General features: G+C 47.1%; 1 protein-coding gene across 1 annotated transcript in view; it reads right to left on the bottom strand.

The window, feature by feature from the left end:
• FAM120B (family with sequence similarity 120B) overlaps nucleotides 1-20,575 on the bottom strand; it is a 63,584-nt gene extending 43,009 nt beyond the window's left edge. Inside the window, exons 1-6 of the mRNA XM_006876186.1 lie at nucleotides 19,415-20,575; nucleotides 18,098-18,278; nucleotides 16,545-16,561; nucleotides 8,384-8,465; nucleotides 4,813-4,985; nucleotides 2,550-2,642 (exon numbers count right to left, since the gene is read on the bottom strand). Of these exons, the coding sequence (XP_006876248.1) occupies nucleotides 2,550-2,642; nucleotides 4,813-4,985; nucleotides 8,384-8,465; nucleotides 16,545-16,561; nucleotides 18,098-18,278; nucleotides 19,415-20,575 (1,707 nt within the window). The remainder of the gene's footprint in view (nucleotides 1-2,549; nucleotides 2,643-4,812; nucleotides 4,986-8,383; nucleotides 8,466-16,544; nucleotides 16,562-18,097; nucleotides 18,279-19,414) is intronic.
• Nucleotides 20,576-21,833: the final 1,258 nt, after the last annotated feature.

Genomic DNA, 21,833 nt, shown 5'->3' with positions numbered 1-21,833 from the left:
CACTATGGGTCGGAACCAACTCGATGGCACTTCACAACAACAACAACAACTCAAAAGCAATTTATAGAATAATGCAATCCCAATCCAGATTCCAACATCATTCTTTAAAGAGATGGAAAAAAATATCACTAACTATATATGGAAACAATAACATCATCTACGGAAAGGAAAGAAACCCCAGAGAACGGCTTACGAAGATAAAAAGTTGGAGGCACTTCTCTCCCTGACCTTGAAATTGCTTATGTAGCCACCAAACATGGAGGCAGGAACAGGGGACAAGTCTGTATAAATGGTAGCCACACATCATGACCCAAGTAGCCAGTGGAAAAATGGCCAGTTGGCACTCAAGTGTCCACTGCAGGGGCCCTGCCCACTCACTGGTCCCTGTGTCTCAGAGTTCCATCTGTCTACATCTCCGTCCTCTCCTAGTTAGTTACACAGGCTGACATGACCACGGTTCCACTCTCCAACAACCACAATTGTTCCTAACCCATCTCCATTCAGTTCTTCATGGTCCTGCTCATCACATGTCTCCTCCCCAACATCTAAAGTCCATCCTGTCCACATCCCCAATCTGATAGCCAGTCCTTCCTTTCATGTCTCCATTCTCTTCCAAAAGCCATCCTTCCTAATCTCTAGGCTGAGTTGTATCTACATCTACTTCTCTTACAAATGCAGTCCTTCCTGTCTGTCCCAACTGCTCATTCTGATAATGCCTTCATTCTCTCCCAATCACAATCCACATGTGCACCTTCATGCTCTCCAATCACAGTCCATCCTGCGCCTTCATTCTCCAATCACGGTCCACATCTCCAACTTTACATTATTCTCCTTCACTCCCTGTTGCAGACGGTGAAGGCCTGGTCAGAGGTTCAAAGCCCTATAGGCCCGAGTGTAACAGATCTAGCCACCTGGCAGTTAATAACAAATTATTTTTCATCTTAATATCCAGTTATGTTTTATTAATTGCAGACATGAAGCCCTTGATATATACAGATAAATGTAATATTTTCCTAAAAGTCAAGACTGTAAAATTCCAAACAGGCAAAGTTCTTCCCTCAGAGAATTCATTCAAGGTAAATTGGGTGGCTCCCTGGTCTGTTCCAAAGACAATAGGAATGCCCTCCCTAAAGTGTTTCCAGGTGCTGCCTATTCACCCAGGGCCTCTTTTCCTGAAGAACCTGGGCTGGGCAGCTGACACAATGGGTATCCTCCCAATCCTCCCTTTCCTCCCTCCATTTGAGGCTAGGTGCTAAAAGGTATGTTAATTAAGCTTGAGAAACCAAGTTGCGATCCTGAGATTAGAACCTGAGAAGTATGATGTAAAGTTGCCTGAATGTCTGGAAAAGATTGACAGCTGTACCTTGTCTTAGCCCCTCCTTACTTTGTGTAAAGTACCTCCCCCAAATAAAAGGAAGGCGCAGAACGAATCCAGGTGCATTACGACTGGCAAGGCGTGCGTTACAGCATGCAGGGGGCACAGTCTAGCCTTGCAACCATACTGCCTGTTTAGCTAAGATGTTTACTATGCAGGATATTACAGCCTTCGTGGCTGAGATGTTTGCAATGCAGGATCAGCCTGATGCCAGTCCAGCATTCACTCTGGTTTCGGAGTGTCTCTTTGTCTCTCTCTTTGCGTCTCTGTGTCTCTTTTGCTATCTTTATCGCCATCAGGTATCTCCACCTCGTGAACCGAACCCCTATGTCGAGGCAAGACCCCGGCAACACCCCTTTTTGCTGCCACTGTATTCTGACTATCGCTTAAGGACTTCTGCCATTACCTAGCAGGGCACTTTCTAAATTTTGTTTTGACTAACAGGAGAAAAAAACAAAAACCACACACACACACAAACACTAATAGCTTGTTTGAAAATATGATGAAACTGCTAATACAACAGCAAAACAATCTGGCCGTGCTCACTGACTTGACCAGCTGTAAGAACTGGTTTATGGATTACCCAATATGAGGTGTGAGGCTGGATTAAAATTTCATTTATGAATTAATCTTATTAGTTTTTTCCACTAGAAAAGTATGTGAAAACTTATTCAATCCATAAATTCACGGACAGACTCGTGACCGCCATCAAAGGATGTTCACAGAACAAAGCTCTGAGATTCACTGATACCCTTGGGGGCCCAAATAATCCATCAGGCCTGAGAGAGCAGGAACGGAGGGCTTAACTGAACTGTTAGTGAACAGTGAGCTGTTCTCGTCACACTGTTAGAACCCCACGCTTCTCAGAGGCACCACCGCCTGTATCCTGACAGCAGCTCGTTGGCTGTTGCCGGAAGGTGTGGGTGACCATACGCTGAGGTAGTGGGATCAAGGGAAAGGAGGGGGCACCACTGTAAGCCATTACTTCACTCGCTAACAAGGCTCCAGCTCACCTGGACACTGACCACCCCCGCCTGCCCCAGGGATGAAGCGGTCACTGCACTCTGAAAAGCCCTCAGCCCCAGCCTCCTTGTGGTTTTCCTTGTGAAATGTCAACACCATAAGAATGAGGTGGGAAGAGCACTGAGCATGGTCACTGGGGTCTAGCTAGTACCTGCAAGTCCATCAGCTGGGCCGTCGACGTCCCTTGGAGGCACAGCGCCTGTGCTATCAGAGCTTGCAAGTCTTCCAGGCAAAGCGTGTCTACCTGGGCAGGAGAGAGAAGGAGGCATAAGGCTGTGGGAAAGTCAATACGTGCGCAGTGACTCCCAATTACCACACGCAGCCACACACGCAGGGGCCGTGGAGACCTCAGGGGACCAACTAGCAGCTGGGGGTGGGGGGGAGGTTGGGGGAGACGCACAAGGCCAGTCTGTCCCTACTGGCTGCCAGTCTGTCCCCCCTGGCTGCCAATCTGTCCTCCCTGGCTGCCAGCCCCGGCTCTCACAGGGCACAGGCACTCTCCTCGGGCTTCTTTAGGGGTTTTGCCCTCTATATTCTCTCTAGCTATGTTGAAAGTTCCAGAATGTCCACGAGGAATCTTAGAGAAATCTAAGTGCTCATTGTTTTTGGCACAAATGGCCAGAGTTAGCCATGAAACAAAGACCCTCTGCCTACAGATGCCACCACTGCCAAGCTGGACTGAGGTGACGAGGGCAGGATAAATGCTACCTCCACCAATCCCAGATGAGAAATGTTCTTGGATCCTGGTTTAAAAACACCAGAATCCCAAACCCTGAGCCTCTTCAAATTCTTTGTGGATCCGAGGGTACAGCAAAGAGTACGGGAGATGAGGGAGTTGCTACTGGCTGTAAAGAATTCTGGAGGCTAAGTAGAGTTGAGTGGGACAGTGAATGAGGAAGACCCCAGCACTGAGGAATTTGAATTACTGTGCTGTCAAAAGAACCAACAGATGTGTCTTGGAAGCTATACAGTGAAATGTTCTTAGCAGTGAGGATGCAGAGACCTCCTCTCTATAACGTATTACCAGTCCTGGACGGGTTGCCCCAATCCCACTGGGTAAAGTAGGTGAGCTGGGCTGACACAGTGACAGCAATAGCAACAGTGGACTTAAACATCATTGTGAGGACGGCACAGGACTGGGCAGAGTTTCATTCCCTGGTGGACAGAGGCGCTCAAAGTCAGAACCAACTAGATGGCACCTGACAATAAGAAGAAGCCAGGCCGAGGTAGTGCGAGAGCAAAGCGGAAGGAGAGGGCTAGAGAAGGGTCAGAAGGGAGTGGGGTCTCATCATGGGAGGGAGTGACTCACAGATGTAGAGGACTGACAGAACTGGGGCAGGGACATGGGATAATGCTGCGGTAAGCATCAGCATGCAGCTGGCTCCTAAGAGACCGTTCACATGCCTCCCCTCGGACTCCCTCCTAGGCTGACAGCAGCCACCCCATGACACTCTCTTCCTACTGGGTTTAAGAATGCACTGCCAGGCCCACACAACCCACAGACCATACTCCCAGTTCATGGTTTATTAGGGAAATGACAGGGTTAGGATAACCTGGAGCTAACAGAAGCAGTTCAGGGTCCAAGGTCTAGCAGGGTGACATTACAGGAGCTCCGTCAGCTAACCCACCCAGCTCTCAGCCAGTGCAGCAGATTTGAGCTTGGTTCCACTCTGCTGGGAGCTGCTCTCTGCCAGCTGTAACTATTAGTAGGTCTGGGAAGACCTGTCGTCTAGGGCCCCCATATCCCAGGGGGCACTGGGAACCTCTGTGCTTTGGCCCTTGATAGAAGCCAGTTCTCATCTGTTTATAGGGCGGGGCTTCCATCACCAGTCCAGGGTCCAACCAATCAACTCAGACCTTGTGCAAAAGTAATGAAAGAGGCTGGCTCCGACTTTCTGAGGTAAGAGACAACTTGAGAGCTCCCCAAGTTGCTTTTACAAAGACTTGGTGGAGGCACATTTGACCTCTGCCTCATAGAAACCAAAGAGCCCTGCCTGGTGGCGCTGTGCGGTAGGAGTTGGGCGGTGAACTCCAAGGTCAGCAGTCCAAACCACAGGAGAAAAATGAGGGTTTCTGCTCCTGTGAAGATTTAGTCTTAGAAACGCTGCACAAGCTTTCCATGAGCGGGAACGGACTGGATGGTAGTGAGTCTCACAGGAACCAATCACCTCTGTGGATTCTTAGCGGCAGTTAGTCCTCGTGATTCCTGCTGCTGAAGTTTGTTACCCACCTCTGGACAGATCCAACGGGCAGGGTCCCACCTCTGGACAGATCCAACGGGCAGGGTCCCACCTCTGGACAAATCCAACGGGCAGGGTCCCTCTCACTTTACCATGAGACTTCTTTTTACGGAGAGGCCACAGCACGGCCCTCATGAAGGGGAGGGACATTACAGCACACAGCAGTGGTACTACCTGCACAAAGAGGTACATGAGGAGGCAGCACAGGGCTCTCAACGGGCCCTCGACAGCCTGCAGGTCTTCCTGCATGGAGGAGAGGTTGAAGCAAGCGAGAAGCACGTCAAAGCGCTGCGTCTGCACGCCTGGCTCCTGGGTCAGCCACAGAGTCTTTAAGTTAGGTGTTCCTCCTAAAGAAAAAGAACAAGTTTCTAAAAATACAAAAGGACACAAATCTCTGCCCTTCCTGCTATGCTTTAGGCTTCAAATGTGAAGGAATTTAGTAATTTCCTGGTTTAAACAAGCAACGAACAAAAAGAAAAAACTTTGCACAGGGGAGGGGGGTCCTGTGAGCCCAGGGTACCCATTCCAGCGAGCTGGGCAGCACGCAGATGAACTAGTGTTGTGACAGACCACAACACCCCAAAACCTCAAGTGCTTCTGCCCAAGCCTCACAGAGAGAGTCTGCCCACCACTACTGGAGGACAATGGCAGTCCAACACCTCAGCTAGTCTGAGCAAAATCCACATGCCGCCCAGACAGCCCATCAGTGGACACAAGGGACCACACGGCCATTACACAGCACAGGACAGGGAGGAAGGCTCAGTTCATGTGCTTGGATACAGAAGGCTGACAGGATGCACTTGGAGCAAGGCCACGGGGGAGGCAGGGCATGCGGGCACACGGGCTCCACTGCCGACAGTACCAACTGGATGAGGCGGGCGTGGACACGAGGGAGGCTGCCTCGGGTCTGTAGCACTCATGTACAGCAGAACCAAACACAAGCTAGTCCTGTGCCTTTCTCACAATCAAGGCTGTGCCTGAGTACTCTGTGGCAGCCACTGTGTCAATTCACCTTGTGAACTGAGCTTTCCGTTCTTCAGGGCTACTTTACCAAGCATAACGTCCTTCTCCAGGGATTGGTCCCTTCTGATGACACTGCAAAGTGGCTGAAATGAAGTGTCACCATCCTTCCTCATAAGAGCATTCTGGCCGGACTTCTTCCAGCAGTCCAGGGTATAGTCAAGGTTATTGCCAACACCAAATTCAAGGGCATCAAGTCTTCTGCTCTTCCTTATTCACTGTTCAGCTTTGGCTTGCATATGAGATGACTGAATATAACATGGCTTGGGTTAGTTTAGCCTTTAAAGTGACATCTTTGCTTTTGAACACTTAGAGGCCTTTTGCAGCAGATTTGTCCAATGCAGCATTTCATTTGACTTCCTGACGGCTGCTTCCATGGATGTTGATTGTGGACCTAAGTAACATGAATTCCTTGGCAACTTCAATCTTTTCTCCATTTATCATGATGTTGCTTACTGGTCCAGTTGTGTGGATTTTCATCCTCTTTCTGTTGAGATGGACTCTGTACTGATTAGTACATCTTTACTCTTCATCAGTAAGTGCTTCATGTCCTCTTCACCTTCAGAACACACGGCTGCAGCTTCTGTATACAGCAAGCTGCTGATGAGTCTTCCTCCAATCCTCATGCCATTGCTCTTCTTCACAAAATCCCATTTCTTGGATTATTTGCTGGGCAAATAAGATTGAATAGGAGTCCTGGTGTGGTGCTGTCGGTTCATGTGCTGGACTGCAAAGTTGGTTTGATCTCTGCCAAGTCGGCGGTTCAAGCTCACCAGCTGCTCTTCAGAAACCCGATACAGGGTCGTTATGGATCGGACCCAACGCGATGGCACTTAGTAACAACAAGAGTGAATCAGTGCGGTGAAAGAATACAACCCTGCCACACAGCTTTCCAAATTTAAACCAAACACCATCCCCTTGATCACTAAAACAACTGCCTTTTGGTCAGCGCACACGTTCCATATGAGCAGTTAAGTGTTATGGAATTCACATCCCTCACAATGTTACCCATAACTGAATTTACTATCCATGCAGTCAAATGCCTTTGCACACTCAGTAAGACACAGGTGAACACCTTTCTGGTATTCCTTGCTTTCAGTCTAGATCCATCTGTTGTCAGCAATGATGTCCCACATTCCATGTCCTCTTCTGAATCCTCCTTGTCAATATACTGCTACAGCTGTTGTTTAATTATCTTCAGCCAAGTTTTGCTTGCATGCTATAGTAAGGCTACTGTTTGATATTTTCCCCTTTTATCAGGTCACCTTTCTTTGAATGGACACAAACATGTATTTCTTCCCTTCCAATCAGCATAGACAAGTGAGTGTTTCCAGCATGTTGGAACATTTCAATCGGTATGCCATGATTTCCTGGAGCCTTGTTTATCTTCACTTCTTCCTTCAAGACCATCAGTTCATGATCATATGGTTGAATGTTAATCAATAATATTTGTTACAGTGACTTTACGTATTCCTTTCATCTTCTTTTAATGCTTCCTGTATCATCCAACAGATAACAAAGTGACACTTTTGCTTTTTAATGTTTTAGTCTTTTGTAGCAGATTGGCCCAATACAATACACGACTAGATTTCCTGACTGCTGCTTCCGTGGGTGTTGATTGTGGATACAGGTAAAAGGAAATCTTTGACAAGCTCAACACTATATCTTACTTTCTAATAAAAGACAAGAGGCAAAACCAAAACTGACCCAATTCCACAGCTGCTGACCACACATCTTAACACTGTAGAGTAGTGCCTAAGTTTGGGAGTCGAGACTATGGCATGAAAATCACACAGGCAGGAAAGCATTTGCGGAACATTATTTTGACTCTCCTTTCAAAGTACTTCTTGTCATAAAATCAGGATCATGCATGGGAACTTAGTTTTGGATTTGTGTCTATCACTAACAGATGGAATACAGAAAAATTCTCTATAAATAATTTTCCTCAATCTCTTTCCCAAAACAATTCTAATTCGAAAAAACACTTTGAAATAGCCAAATCCTTAGTTGTAAACTACAGATTCCTGTGGACTTAAAAGTACACAAAACATAAACTTTTAAGGAAAATATTTGTTCTGTAAAACAATGAAAAGGGCCACTATAAATACCCTGTAAAACCTCACCTCACCTGTGTCCGTCTATATGGAGAACATTATCCCAATGGGCGTTCCCAGTTCCTAACCTTCAGACACTAAGAACTAGAAGGAAGACTGTGAACTCTGTTTTGCTTCCCTCCCTTTAGGTTTCACATCACCATCCATGAAAATCAAACAAATTTTCAGTTCCTTCAGTTCAGTAACTCATCAAAATATACTTTGAGAGACAGAGTCAGTTAACAAAGGCTGTTGAGACCTAACTGCAATCCTTGCAGCAGTGTCTGCCGAGCCCAGTGCACCCGCAGAGCTCCCTAGCAGCCAGCCCCCTGGAATGTGGGATCCCTGAGAGCTCACACTCCTGACCGTCCACCACGACGGCCTGGTCCCTTGGGCTCCTCTCTGCCTTGGGGCACATCCCACTCTCTTTCCCCACCGTATGATCCAGCCCCGTGTGTAGGGCAGTAGGGCACAGTGTCCAGGTAAGTGTGGTTGGCACCTGACTCTGCTTCCTAGGACATCCTCAGACAGCACCTGCTGCTACCCTAACCAAGGCCTGCCCTGCTGAGTATGTTGAGCCACGCTTGGCTCTGCTAGGACGGGCCAGTGACATGGCACACCGCTCAGGGTACCTGGGACGCTCACTGGAAGAGGCCTGACCAGGTCCGGCTGCTTCAGAGGGTTCCCAGCGTACACGAACCATTCCTTCACTTCCTTCACCTCCTTGGCCTCCTTGGCTGGACTGAAGTTTTCATCTGCAGGGAGAGAGCGGTCAGTAAGTGCTGAGCGTACAGCCACAGGCCAGGGGCTTGAGGAGCTCAGTACACACCAGCACTGAGTTTTCATGTAACTGTTTAAATCAAACTCCCATCTGGCATCAAGGCAAATTCCAGAAAAGAGTAGAGAAAAGGCGTTGGGCAACAAGAAGGCAGTGTTCCTGGGAGGAAAGGTGGAGACATCCTGGAGTCTGCCTGCTGAGCAGCAAGTCTGGTCTAACCCCAACTAGAGACAGGAGTCAGCAGCCCCTAAGTCGAGCTCCAGCGGGCAGTGTCTGAACGAAACGCCTGGCGGTGTTGCTCTCTGTCCAGATCACTGCTCCAGCCCCGACAGGATGCTGCGCTCAGCACACACACAGGCAGGGCCACACATTGTCTGTGGGAGACAGTGCTGCCTGCAAGGCTGGAGTGCCAGAGCACCACATCAAGTCAGAGGTGTAAATCATGGCACCAGTTCAATGACAGTGAAACCACCTTCTTGACAGGCTTTACAAGTCAAGAAGCAGAGACGAGGAAATCAAGCCTGGCTGTTCCTGAAACAACAGGCCAATTTTCTCACTGAAACTTGCAATTTGCTGAGCTCATAGTTGAAAGGATTGGAGCGGAGATGTAGGCTCAGCGCTGGACGGCTAACCACAAGGTCGAAGGTTCAAACTCAGCAGCCTCTCCTCAGAAGTCCTGTACAGAGTCGCTGGGAGTCAGAAGTGAGTCATGGCCACTCAAAGACACCAAGTAAGACGCTGCCTAGGTAAATCTGGTTTCAGGGGCCCCATTTCAGGGGTCCTTCTGATGTCAGTATTCATAAACTTAAGTACTAGGTGAAAACTATTTGAAACACATTTTGTATTTTAAGAGAGTAAATAAATAATATACTCAAGTAAATTATTTATGACTGAAATAATTAACGTTAGTGAAATGAAATAAATCTTTAAAGTAAAATCATTTGCTACTTTAATGTCTACTTCTTGCCTGTAACACTTTATATGCAAAATGGAAAAAGAGTATAATCAAATTTACTCTTTTGCTATCCCCAAAGTATACATTATATTACTTGGTAAAGTCTTCTATATATAAGCTAAAACTATTACCCTTGGGAGCAAAACTGTAGAACTGCCCCTGTTTCTAGCGTCTCCCTCCTCAGATCTCTGACTAGATTAGATGAAATAAACACACAAATTCCCCAAGGTGTTGGAGAAAGTTGCTGTTGTCGAGTTGGTTTTAACCTGTAGCTACCCTGTATAGGATTTCCAAGGAACAGCTGGTGGGTGTGAACTACCAAACTTGTGATTAGCAGTCCAGTGCCTACCCTACAGCACCAGGCCAGGCCAGGACTACAAAAGAGAGAACAAGGGAAACCCATCAACTGTCCCCTCCTGGTCACTGGGATCTGATCTCCAGGCCTTTAAAATCCATAGTCACCGTACGGCTCCATAGTCTGATGTCGCAGTTGTTGTTTTAGGTGTCCGGTCCTGCGTTGCTACGCTTGAGGCCACTGCTGCTGCCACAGAGCCAGTCCATTTTGTTGGGGGTCTACCTCTTTTTCGCTGACTCTCCACTTTACCAAGCATGGTGTCTTTCTTCAGAGACTGGTCCTTCCTGATACTATGTCTGAAATATGGTCATTGAAGTCTGGACATCCTGGCTTCAAAGGAGCATTCTGGCTGTACTTCTTCCATACAGATTGGTTTGGTCTTTTGGCAATCCATGGTACTTTCAATAATCTCCTCCAGCACCAAACTCAAACCTAACAATTCTCCTATGATCTTAATTCACTGCTCAGCTTCTGCAGAAATATGTTGTTGTTGTGTTGTTGTAAAGTGCCCTCGAGTTGGTTCCGACCCATAGTGACCCTATATAGGGTTTCCGAGGAGCCACTGGCGAGCTTGAACTGCTGACCTTGCAGTTCAAACAGCTTTGCAGTCTGGCACATTAACTCACAGCACTATACAAGGGTTCCGCATAAGGTTACTAAAAATCCCATGGCTTGGGTCAGGTGCACCTTAGTTCTCAAACTGACATCTTTGATCTTCAACACTTAAAAGGGCTCTTGTGCATACAATATGCCTGATGCAATATTTCATTTCATTTCTTGAACTCCTGGTTCCATAAGTGTTGATGGTTGATGTGAGCAAAATGAAGTCTTTGACAACTTCAATCTTTTTTCCATTTATCTTGATGTTATGTACTGGTCCAGTAGTGAGGACTTTTGTTTTCTTTACATTGATGTGCAACTCATACCAAAGGCCTTTATCAGTAAGTATTTTAAGTCCTCTTCGTTTTCAGTAAGCCAGGTTGTATCATCTGCATAATGCAGGCTGTTAATGTGTCTTCTTCCACCTCTGATGCCCTGGTTTTCTTCATATAATCCAGCTTCTTGAGTTATGTGCTCAGCATATACAGATTAAATAAGCATGGTGACAGAACACAACCCTGGTGCATGGCTTTCCGATTTTAAAACCATTCAGTGTTCCCTCACTCTGTTCAAAGAATTGCCTCTTGGTCTACGCAGAGTTTCCTCAAAAGCACAATTCAGTGTTCCAGAATACTCATCATTCTATGCAATGTCGTCTGTAGCTTACCACGATCCACGTGATCGAAAGCCTTTGCTTAGTGAATAAAGCACAGGTGAACATTGTTCTGGTATTCTCTGCTTTCAGCCAAGATTCACCTGATGTCCGTTCTGATATCTCTTGTTCCATGGTCTCATCAGAATCCAGCTTGAACCTCTGGAAGTTCTTTGTCAACGTACTGTTGCAGCTGTTTTTGAATTATCCTCAGTAAAATTTTACTTGCGTGCTATATTAAAGATATTGTCCAATAATTCTGTATTCCATTGGGTCACCTCTCTTTGGAATGGGCATAAATATGGGTCACTTTCAATCAGCTGACCACGTAGCTGCATTCCAAATTTCTTGGCGTAGATAAGCGAGTGCCCCCAATGCTGCATGACTTTGTTGGCAAGAGCTCAATTTGTATTCCATCAATTCCTGGTGCCTTGTGCTTTGCCAATGCCTTCAATCACCTTGGACTTCTTCCTTCAGTATCATTGACTCTTAATCAGATGCTACCTCTTCAAACGGTTGAACATTGACCATTTCTTTTTGGTGCAGTGACAGTGTATTCCTTCCATCTTCTTTTGAGGCTTTCTGCATCATTCAATTTGTTTTCCCATCGAATCCTTCAATATTTCAAGTTGAGGCTTGCATGTTTTCTTTAGTTCTTTTGGATTAAGAAATGTTGAGTGTGTTCTTCCCTTCTGGTTTTCTAACTCTTGGTCTTTGCACATTTCATTGTAGTTGGCCTTGTCTTCTCTCATGCTGCTCTTTGAAATTTTCTGTTCAGCTCTTGCACGGTTTCATTTCTTCCATTTGCTTTAGCACCTCTATGCTGGAGAGCAAGTTTCAGAGTCTCTTTTGACATCCATTTTGTTTTTCTTCTTGTTGTTTTCTTAGTGACCTTTTGCTTTCTTCCTGGTATGATGTTCTTGATGTCATCCCACAACTCTTCTGGTCTTTGGTATTTAGTGCCTGATGCATCAAATCTGTTCTTGAGATGATCTTTAAATTCAGGTGGGATATGTTCAAGGTTATAGTTTGGCTTTTGTGGGCTTGTTTTAATTATCATCAGCTTCAGCCTGAACTTGCATGTGAGCAATTGATGGGTCTGTTCCACAGTCTGCTCCTGCCCTTCTTTTGGCTGATGATAGGAATTTTTCTACCTTCTCTTGCAACAAATGACCTCAACTTGACTTTTGTGTATTCCACCTGGTAAGGTCCATATGTAGTCTTTTATAAAGTTTAAAAAAGGTATTTGCAATGAAGAAGTCATTGTTCTTACAAAATTCTATCATGTGATCTCCAGCACCGTTTCTATCACCAAAGCCATACTTTTCAACTGCTGATCTCCCACTTTGTTCCAAACCTTTGCAGTCCAATCACCAGTAATTATCAATGCATTTTGACTGCTTGTTTAATCAACTTCAGACTGAGGAAGTTGGGTGTTGTTAGCTGCCATTGAGTCGGTACCGACCCACAGCGACCCTATATACAACAGAATGAAACACTGCCCGGTCCTGGGCCAACCTCACAATTGTTGCCATACTTGAGCCCATCAATGCTGCCACTTTGCCAATCCATCTCGCTGGGGTCTTCCTCTTTTTCTCTGACCCTCCACCTTACCAAACATAATATTCTTCTCCAGTGACTGGTCCCTCCTGACAATATGTCTGAAGTATGAGAGACGAAGTTTGGCCATCCTGGCCTCCAAGGAGGACTCTGGTTGCACTTCTTCCAACAATTTCATCATCACTGGCTTCAGTGGTTGGTGCATAAATTTGTCAAGGGTCGATTCATTAAGAAACGTAACAGCTGTTGACATATACAAAAACAAACTCAGCACTGCCTTGCAGCTGATTCTGACTCGTATCGATACTAAAGGACCGACCAGAACTGCTCTCTAGGGTTTACAAGGTTGTCAATCTTTAGAGAGCCAAACTACCTCATGTTTCTCCCACAGAGCGTCTGCTAGGTTGAACCATTAACCTTTCAGTAAACAATCCAGTGCTTAACCAACTGCACCACCAAAGCTTCTTATCAATATAAAAATCAAAAGCAGACTAACAGCCAACATGTTGATTCCAACTCATAATGAACCTGTACAGTGTTTCCGAAACTATACAACTTTACAGAGCAGAAAGTCTCATCTTTCTCTTGTGCTGGGTTTGAACTGCTGATCCTGTTGTCAGCAGCCCAGTGCCTAACCCACACTCCCACCATGGCTTCAGATTTTAACCTCAGTAACAGACAAGCAAGCACAGCCCATCTGTAAGATTGCTGAGGACAGAGCCAGGCAGTCCATCAGCTTCCAAAGGCATCTGTGCAGAATCCAGAAGGAAGCGCAGGCAGCACACACGTTCCTACGTGGTCTTTCCCAGGCCCGGCTGCCTCTGTGGCCAATTCTGATCTAATGCCTAGGGTCATGCATCGGCATTACCATGAAGACAGCTACATGTTCCCTATGCTGATGTGTGTGAAGTCCTGGGGTTGCACATCGGTTTGGCAAGGAACAAGTCCACAGTCCCACAGAGAAGCAAAAGTGAGTCAGGACAAAGCAAGAGGTTTGGAGGGTTCCTGGGTTTCAGATCTGTGGAGTAGCACTCCACACAGGGCAGAGTGAGGCTGGTGGGCTTGAACTGCCAACCATGCTGTTAGGAGTCTGGTGTCGTGGCTTCTGACCTGGCCTAACTTCAGAAGGAACCATGACCAGGATTAGCCCAAAATGGATTCCCAGGAGGTGGAGGTCAAACACAACTCTACCCTCCAACCTTTTGACCAACCTAACCCTAAGCTTCCCTCTGATGGCACTCTCTACTTCCTTTCTAGGTCTGACATACATTGCAATGGCCACACAGAACTCATAATCCACACACACAATTAAGAGGTTTATTAAGGAAGCAACAGGTTACAACTTGGGATTAGGATCAGGAGGTATGTAGGCAAAGTCTGCCTTCTTCAGATTTTTGCGCTCTCACCCAAGTAGGTCCCCTCCCAGGCCTCTCACTATCTTCAGTGTTAAAACCCTTGGGGGAGGGGGGGGTGGGTTCCTTTCTTCTCTTTCTCTTTCTGCTGATTCCTGTTGACTTTCTTCTATCTGAAAAATTTATGTGGGGCTGGCTCCTTACAGTGACTGGTGTCATTGTTAAATGCTGTTGAGTCAGGTTCAACACATAGTGACCCATAGGGTTTCCAAGGAGTAACTGGTGAGTTTGAACCACCGACCCCATGGTTCAAACCGACCTTGCAGTCCAGTGCTTGATCCTACGGCACCACACCAGGACTCCACTTACAGTGACTACTCATCATCAATTTCAAAAAAAGGACTTCCCAGCAAGGCCACAAACTAACCAACCCTCCACAGTAGTCCTAGACAGTGCATTTGCATAGGAAGCTATGAACACTTTATTAGCATACGGACCTATCCTTACAAGGTGCATGCTAACCATAGGGCAGGTTGCAGCCCAGAATCAAACCGTAAGTTGTTTACAGCTTACCCAAGAAATGTCTATCAACCTGGACAAAGGTAACAAACCCTCTAAGGTAAAAAATTACTGCAAAGGCAACAACTCAGGGTTTAGGGGAAAAATCTCTCAACCTGTTTTATCAAGGAACCAAGCCAAATGACCCTGTGTTATTGTTATGTGCCACGGAGTCAATTCTATAGAGACCCTGTGCAGGGTTTCCAAGGAGCGGCTGGTGACTTTCACATGCCGACCTTGTAGTTCAAACTGACGTTGCAGTCCAGTGTTTATGCTGCAGCGCCACACCAGGCCTCAAACGGTCACATAGAGGAACTTATTTCACCACAGGACTTAATAACGCGTTTTCAAAATATCTGAAGGAAAAACTGCCAATGAAGGAATATATAGAAAAATCCATACCAATAGCTGGAGATTTCAACTCTCTTGTCTGAGTAACTAAGAATAAAACTAGGAATATCAGTAAAAGGCTGGTACAACCCTATTGCAAAGCCTCAAATCCAACAACTGTGGAACACGCATTCTTTTCAAGTGCACGTGAAAGAATATCACAGGGTATGACACTCGTTTGTCATCAAGATAAACCACCAATAGCATGGAGGCTCGGCAGGATAAGCACTGGACTGTGAACCGCAAGGTCAGAGGTTCAAGCCTATCAGTTGCTCCATGGGAGAAAGATGAGGCTCCCACCAAGACTGACGGCCACAGAGACCCCGACGGTCACACAGACCCGACAGTCACAGACACCACACACCAAGCAGCAGCACTTCATTTTCACGTTCTTCCATAAAACTTCAGTAGAAAGTCCAAAAGGTGAGACTAAAAGGTTAACCAGAAAGACAAGCTCAATGTGAGCAATTTTTCTTGTTAGGGCGTTGTTGGTAAGTGCCGTTGAGTCAGTTCCAAGTCCCAGCGATCTTGCGTAGGGGTTCTGAGGAGGAGCTGGTGGGTTTGAACTGCCGACCTATGGTTAGCAGTCCAGTGCTAGTGCTTATCCTACAGCACCACATCAGGAGTAAATTGTATTAACAAAGAGTAAAATATAAAAATTGGTAAAACTATAAAATATGTATGTATATATATTTAATCTCACTGAAGAAACTGCTCTGGAAACAACTCCAGGTAAACAATTTTATACTGCAAAAAAAGGTTCATGATGAATATAATAATCATTACAGTCAATCTGCAATCTTTCATGGCAACTAAGAAAGACTATAGGAAGAGCACCTGATAGACACAGAAACAGAAAATAGCCATTTAAACGTTTGTGACCCCAAAGTTTGTTAAGTAGCTTCTTCTGTTTCTGACTTTAAGTCAGCTTTTCTGACATCTTCCTGAGGCCACATATGGGAACGGCAGTATGTGTTGGGTGGTGCTAGGGTTCTATTGAGAGCTGATTCTAACCCCGCCTTCCTAAAAAAGAATCATCACAGCCTCTAATCCGACCATCGAGCACCACGTTCAGACGATTGACGTCCACTTTCTGGAATGGTTGTTAGTCACTGCACAACAGAAGGAAATGCCGCTGGGTCCGGCGTCACCGTCACCACTGTTAGGGTTAAGTCCACTGCTGCAGTCACAGTGACAAACCATCTCGTTGAGGGTCTTCCTTATTTCCGCTGACCCTCCATTTTAGCAATCATGATGTCCTTCTCCAGGAACTGGTCCCTCCTGGCAACAAGTCTAAAGTATGAGAAACAAAGTCTCCCCAACGTCACTTCCAAGACAGACTGGTTTGTTCTTCTGGCAGCAGTCCATGGTATGTTCAATAATCTTCACCAAGACCATTAACGTAAATGTATCAATTCCTCTACAGTAACCAGCTTCACATACACACGAGGCAAACGAAAATACCATGGCTTCGGTTAATTATTTAGTCCTCAAACTGGCATCTTTGCTCTTGAACATTTTAAAGAGGTCTTGTATAAACAAGACATCATTTGATTTCTTGACTGCTGCTTCCAAGAGCACTGATTATAGAACCAAGCAAAATGAAGTCTCTGCCAATTTCAATCTTCTCTCCATTTATCATGATGCTATTTACTCCTCCAGTTGTGAGGACTCAAGTCCTCTTCACAGTCAGCAAGCAAGGCTGCATCATCTGCATATCGGATGTTATTAATGAGACTTCCTCCAATCCTGATGCCACATTCTTCTTCACATAATCCAGAGTCTTGAATTATTAGTTCAGCATACAGACTGAGTAACTATGGTGAAAGAATACAATGTGACACACCTTTCCCGACTGTAAACCATTCACTATCCTGCTACCATAGTGGATTATGAGCTGGCTGCTACCACAACGTAAGCAGTCCGAGTCTACCAGTCACTCCACGGGAGAAAAGATGAGGCTTTCTGCTCCTATGAAGATTCACAGCCTCATAAACCCTATTGTTGTTGTTGCTATGTGCCGTGGAGTCGGTGCCGACTCAAAGCAACCCTGTACAGGGTTTCCGAGGCTGCAAATCTTTACAGGAGCAGAACAGCTGGTATAGTTTCGAACTGTTGACTGTGAGATTAGCAGCCCAGTTCGTAACCGCTACGCTACCAGAGCTCCTTCATAAACCCTATACAGGATTGAAATGAGTTGCAGCTGATACACGGCCCAAACCCACCACCACCATGACAAAACCACTATCTGAAATAGGGTAATGTTGGCAAATGCCTTCAAGTTGGTTCTGACTCATAGCAACACTGTATAGGGTTTCCGAGGAGCGGCTGGTGAGCTTGGACTGCCAACATTGTGGTTAATACTATTACTAAATGTGGGTAATGTGCTAGACCTCACCAGGTGCTCCTTGGAAAGCCTACACAGAGCCGCTATGAGTCGGAACTGAGTCGACAAAACAACAATACTGGTACTTAGAAACAATGTTTGGGCAAAAGGGCCCCAGGCACTGTTCCACTGAGGTCCTGTCGTTGCTCATGCTGGCCCTGGTACCAGCTTGCGCGGGCCCCGCTTCCCCAGCACGCTCCCATCAGACCCTATGACACCAGCTCGTTGGTAACCCAGTCCCTGTGGAGACCACAGACCCACAACTGTGCACTAGGGGTTGGAGGTTCCATTTCAGTGACTGGGGTGCAATGGAAAATGGGTGGGACAAATGTACATTTAACTACAAAACACCAAATACTTGTTTATATTTTAAAACATGATGCACCAGATTTTGTAAAATTATTTGATGAGGATCACACTGTGAAGGGAGACAAAGCAGACAATGGCTTCTGCTAATAATAACCACACCCTACATTACTGTAGGAATAAAGAGTTTTCACATTTTCCAAAAAAACACAAATCCTTTTAAGGTATTAAAACACAATATTTTATAGAAACAATGCAGTATTCTTTTACTGAATACTGATCAACTGCTTGCTAATGACTTATGGCTGTCCCATGACATTTACTTTTAACATTCTACAGATGTGAGTAGTATTGTGTTCTAGAGTTTACAGAGGAACAAAACCCCACTTACTCGGCTCTGTGTCTGAAATGAAAGGCTCTCCGCTCTCCTCCATGGGGCCCAGAGCACACTCACCTTCCCCGTTCCCCAGCAGGAGTGCATAGACACGCTGGCGCACAGGGCGGTAGACGAAGGCCTGGCTCGGAAGGGCCTGTTCCAGTTCATCCTCCAAGGTGTTGCTGCACTCGATCTCTCCGCTGCTCAGGATGTTGTAGAGCAGGTAGCTCTCACCCTGAACGTGCTGGGCTTTAGCAACCTGGTCAAAATGTCAATACAACACAGCTGACTTTTCCTTGGGAACAAAGACTCACGGGGAACCCTTGTGACCTAGACCTGCCCTGCAGGGGTTCCTAGGTGGTCTCTTCTCCACTGGAGGTGCTATGTGGGTTCAGACCACCACCCTTTGGGTTAGCAGTCAAGTGCTTAACCACTGTAGCACCAGGGCTCCTCTGTAACCTGCAAACAGAAGAAGTCACACCTGCCAGAGGCCAGCTTTCGTGTGGCCCTCAGAAATGGACTCATTCCCTTTCCTCTGGTCTCCAGGCTCTCCAGCCATGCACCACTGTGCCACATTCCCTCCCAAAGGTGGCATCAGCCTGTCCAGCAGATCCACTCCCAGCACAAGGGCTCAGTACTTTTTGTCTCCATTATGATACAAGGGTTCCAGAAGGTTCACTCCAGGCTTCGTTCCAGCCACTGCGCACGCGCTTCCTAGAACCAGGGCTCATCATGACCCTCGTTTGTCAAAGCCTGTGACAGCCAGCTGTGGTTGCTCATTACGGCAGAAACCTGTCACCCATCAAGACAGGAGCAACTTCACTGCTCATCCAGAGACCCTGTGCCTCCTTACTTTCTCCTGGAGAACTCCAACCCCTTATCTGTTCTGGGAGGTTGCCCGCTCCTCACCTGTGCTTCACCTGACTGTCCCTCCCTGCTACAGCATCACCTAGAATGCCTCCTTCTCCTTTCCCCATCAGAGCTGCGGACCTAGTAGAGGTGCCTTGTCCAGCTCTCCTGGTCAAGATAAGCTGCTGCTCTGGACCGGACACTGCACGGCAGTTTCCTGGGTGTCTGCTCGTGACCGAAACTGGGCAAGGTCAAACACCAGCACAGCACGGGGCTGTGAGGGACTCAAGGACTCGCATGACTTCTACCTCCTCATGAACTAAGCAGCCAGGGTCAGAAGGCCCGCCCATAAAGACCCCATACTGCTCTCATTTTCCTGGGACGAGTTCTTGTTACCGTGGGTACAAAGTGTAAAGCCAATCACCTTACATGCCACCCCCACGGCCAGCTTTCACACGCATCTGCCATCCTTCTTAACCAGGCACTGGCCCCTGCTCTCGGCCCTCACTCCGAGTGCACGCTATATGGGAGGGCACATCTACATACCTTTAAGATTTCAGGGTCTGAAACCATGGCTGTGTCACGCTGGACCTCATGGTAGGAACCAGAAGCTCCTTGCTGCTGTATTTCAGGGTCTGTGCATGTCGATGCTTCTGGCTGGGAGTCCGGGTCTGCACACCTGGGGATTTCTGGCTGGGAGTCCGGGTCTGAACTCAAGGACGAAATTTGCTTGTCCAAAGTTACTACAGCATTGGATTTAGGGGAAAACCACGGTGATTTCTGTCCTGGCAAAAGGTATGATGTCACTCCTTTATAAAAAAGTGCTTTGTTTGGTCCCAAAGGTAACATTTCTTCTAATGTCTTCTCACCTTGATGCAGGTGAAGAACGCGAGCGATATGGTCAGCCACAGCCAGGATGACACTGCCCCTCTTGTCCAGGCTCTCGTTCATAGCGGTGTACGCAGCCAGACACTTGTAGCGAAAGCCTTCAAACATGCCTTCAGGAACGATGTCATTCCCAAGCAAGCAGGCGAGGAGTGGAAGGTCAGCCACGCTGAGACGCAAGCTCTCACAGAGCTTCTCCCGGCACAGCATGACTGTGTCCAGCGTGTCCAGACAGAGCTCCCTGATGGAGAGGTAAGGACAGGTGTTGTAGATCAGGTAGTCGGTGTCCTCGCCCAGGACCCCCAGGCAGCCTTCCCAGAGGCCGCGTGCGGCCACCTCATAGTCAGCCTCCTGCAGGGAGCAGTGGGTCTCCTGGCCCAGGGCCCTCAGGGCGAGCCGTGTGAACACAGCCAGTCCGGGTGGGATGAAGAACATGTGCCTGCCAGGCTGCTCGCCTCGGGACTTGACATAGTGGAAGATCCTGGAAATCTCCCTGCTGTTCTTGTGTCTGCGCTTCACCCATTCGGCTCGCTTGTCCTGTTCCACCATGCCATCGAAGAAGAACACCAGCTTGATGCCCACATCTGTGAACGTCTCGACGAAGCCTCGCAGGGCAGAAAAGTACTCTCGCCACTGGCCGCCACAGACCCAGGACTCAGGTGTGTACCAGTACCGGAGACAGCACATGGCGTCAACCACGATGGTTGGGGGACAGCCAGGGTGTCTGCTCTGGTGGCGCTCAGCCAGGTCTCGCAGGTTTACTACCGTACAGATATGTGGGCACGTGCTCCCCACGAACCCCTGCAGACCTCGCACGCCCATGGTGGAGAGGACCTGCAGAGAAGACACACCAGTCCTTGGTAACGGCAGCACTGTCGCCAGACACAGGGCCAATGCCGAGCCACGCACAGCAGTCTTCAGGCCCACCCTAAACTCATGTTAGTGTGTCGTAAGGCGGTGGTGAGGGTTGCTAGGATGCTGGAAGCTATGCCATCGGTATTTCAAACACCAGCAGGACCATTTACGGTGGGCTGATTTCAGCCAAGTTTACAGACTAAGACAGACTAGGATGAAAGGGCTGGAAAGCTACTTCCCGGAATTCACCAATGAAAACCTTACAGCTCACAACAAAAAGGAGTTCTTGTGTTGGAAGGCAGTGCAGACACAACAGTGGACGTGCGTGTACTGACCTGGACAACAACTCAGAACAGTTCTATTTCCTAAGACACTGGTCACCCATGTGAAGTCTTGGTACTAGACAATCGCGGGACAGTATAAGGTAGCTGTGGGTTCCGACCCTCACTTACTCAACCAACACCCAAAGCCAGCTGCTTTAAAGAAGGAATATCTGACGCCTAGGGAACCCTAAAGAATCAACTGGTACTAGCAACATGGATAATTCCCAAAACATTTGTTGAGTGAAAGAAGTCAGAGGACTACTACCGGGTTCCGTTCCAACAAAGCTCGACTTGACCTAGAGTTAGCTGCCCTTACAGAAATCCCATCACGGGTTGGCTGGAGAGGGGCAAATGGGAGGGAGGCACTGAAATTGAGAAACCTGATTAGGGCAAAGGGTTTCTAGGTTTCTTGGGTGTGCATACAAATCAGAACTCAAGCCAGTGTGCATGTATGATACATGAAGTGTGCACGTGTGATACATGCAGTGTGTGCGTGTGATACATGCAGTGTGTGCATAGAATACATGCAGTGTGAACGTATAATACGTGCAATTTGCTGCATGTCAAAGAAATTGTTTTAAACATAAACATTCACTATGCCGATACCAACTTTCAATGGAAAACTGCCATTCTAAAATTCAAAAACAGGTACAAAGTAGTTCAAAGAGTTAGAAATCCAAAATGTAACAAAGATTGAAGCATGCTGCTTTATACAGTAAAAGCTGCAAAAGCTGGAACCTGTCAGAGAAGGAAAACGCAAAGATCTGACACTAATGTTGTTGAGTGCTGTCAAGTTGGTTCTGACCCATAGCGACCCTGTATAGGGTTTCCAGGGAGCAACTGGTGAGCTTGAACTGCCCACTGTGGTTTAACTCAACTTTGCAGTCTAGTGCATTAATCCA

This window comes from Chrysochloris asiatica, unplaced genomic scaffold (genome assembly GCF_000296735.1).
Source record: "Chrysochloris asiatica unplaced genomic scaffold, ChrAsi1.0 scaffold00361, whole genome shotgun sequence".
Lineage (NCBI taxonomy): Eukaryota > Metazoa > Chordata > Mammalia > Afrosoricida > Chrysochloridae > Chrysochloris > Chrysochloris asiatica.
The sequence above is the reverse complement of the archived record's forward strand: the minus strand, read 5'-3'. Positions and strand labels throughout refer to the sequence as shown.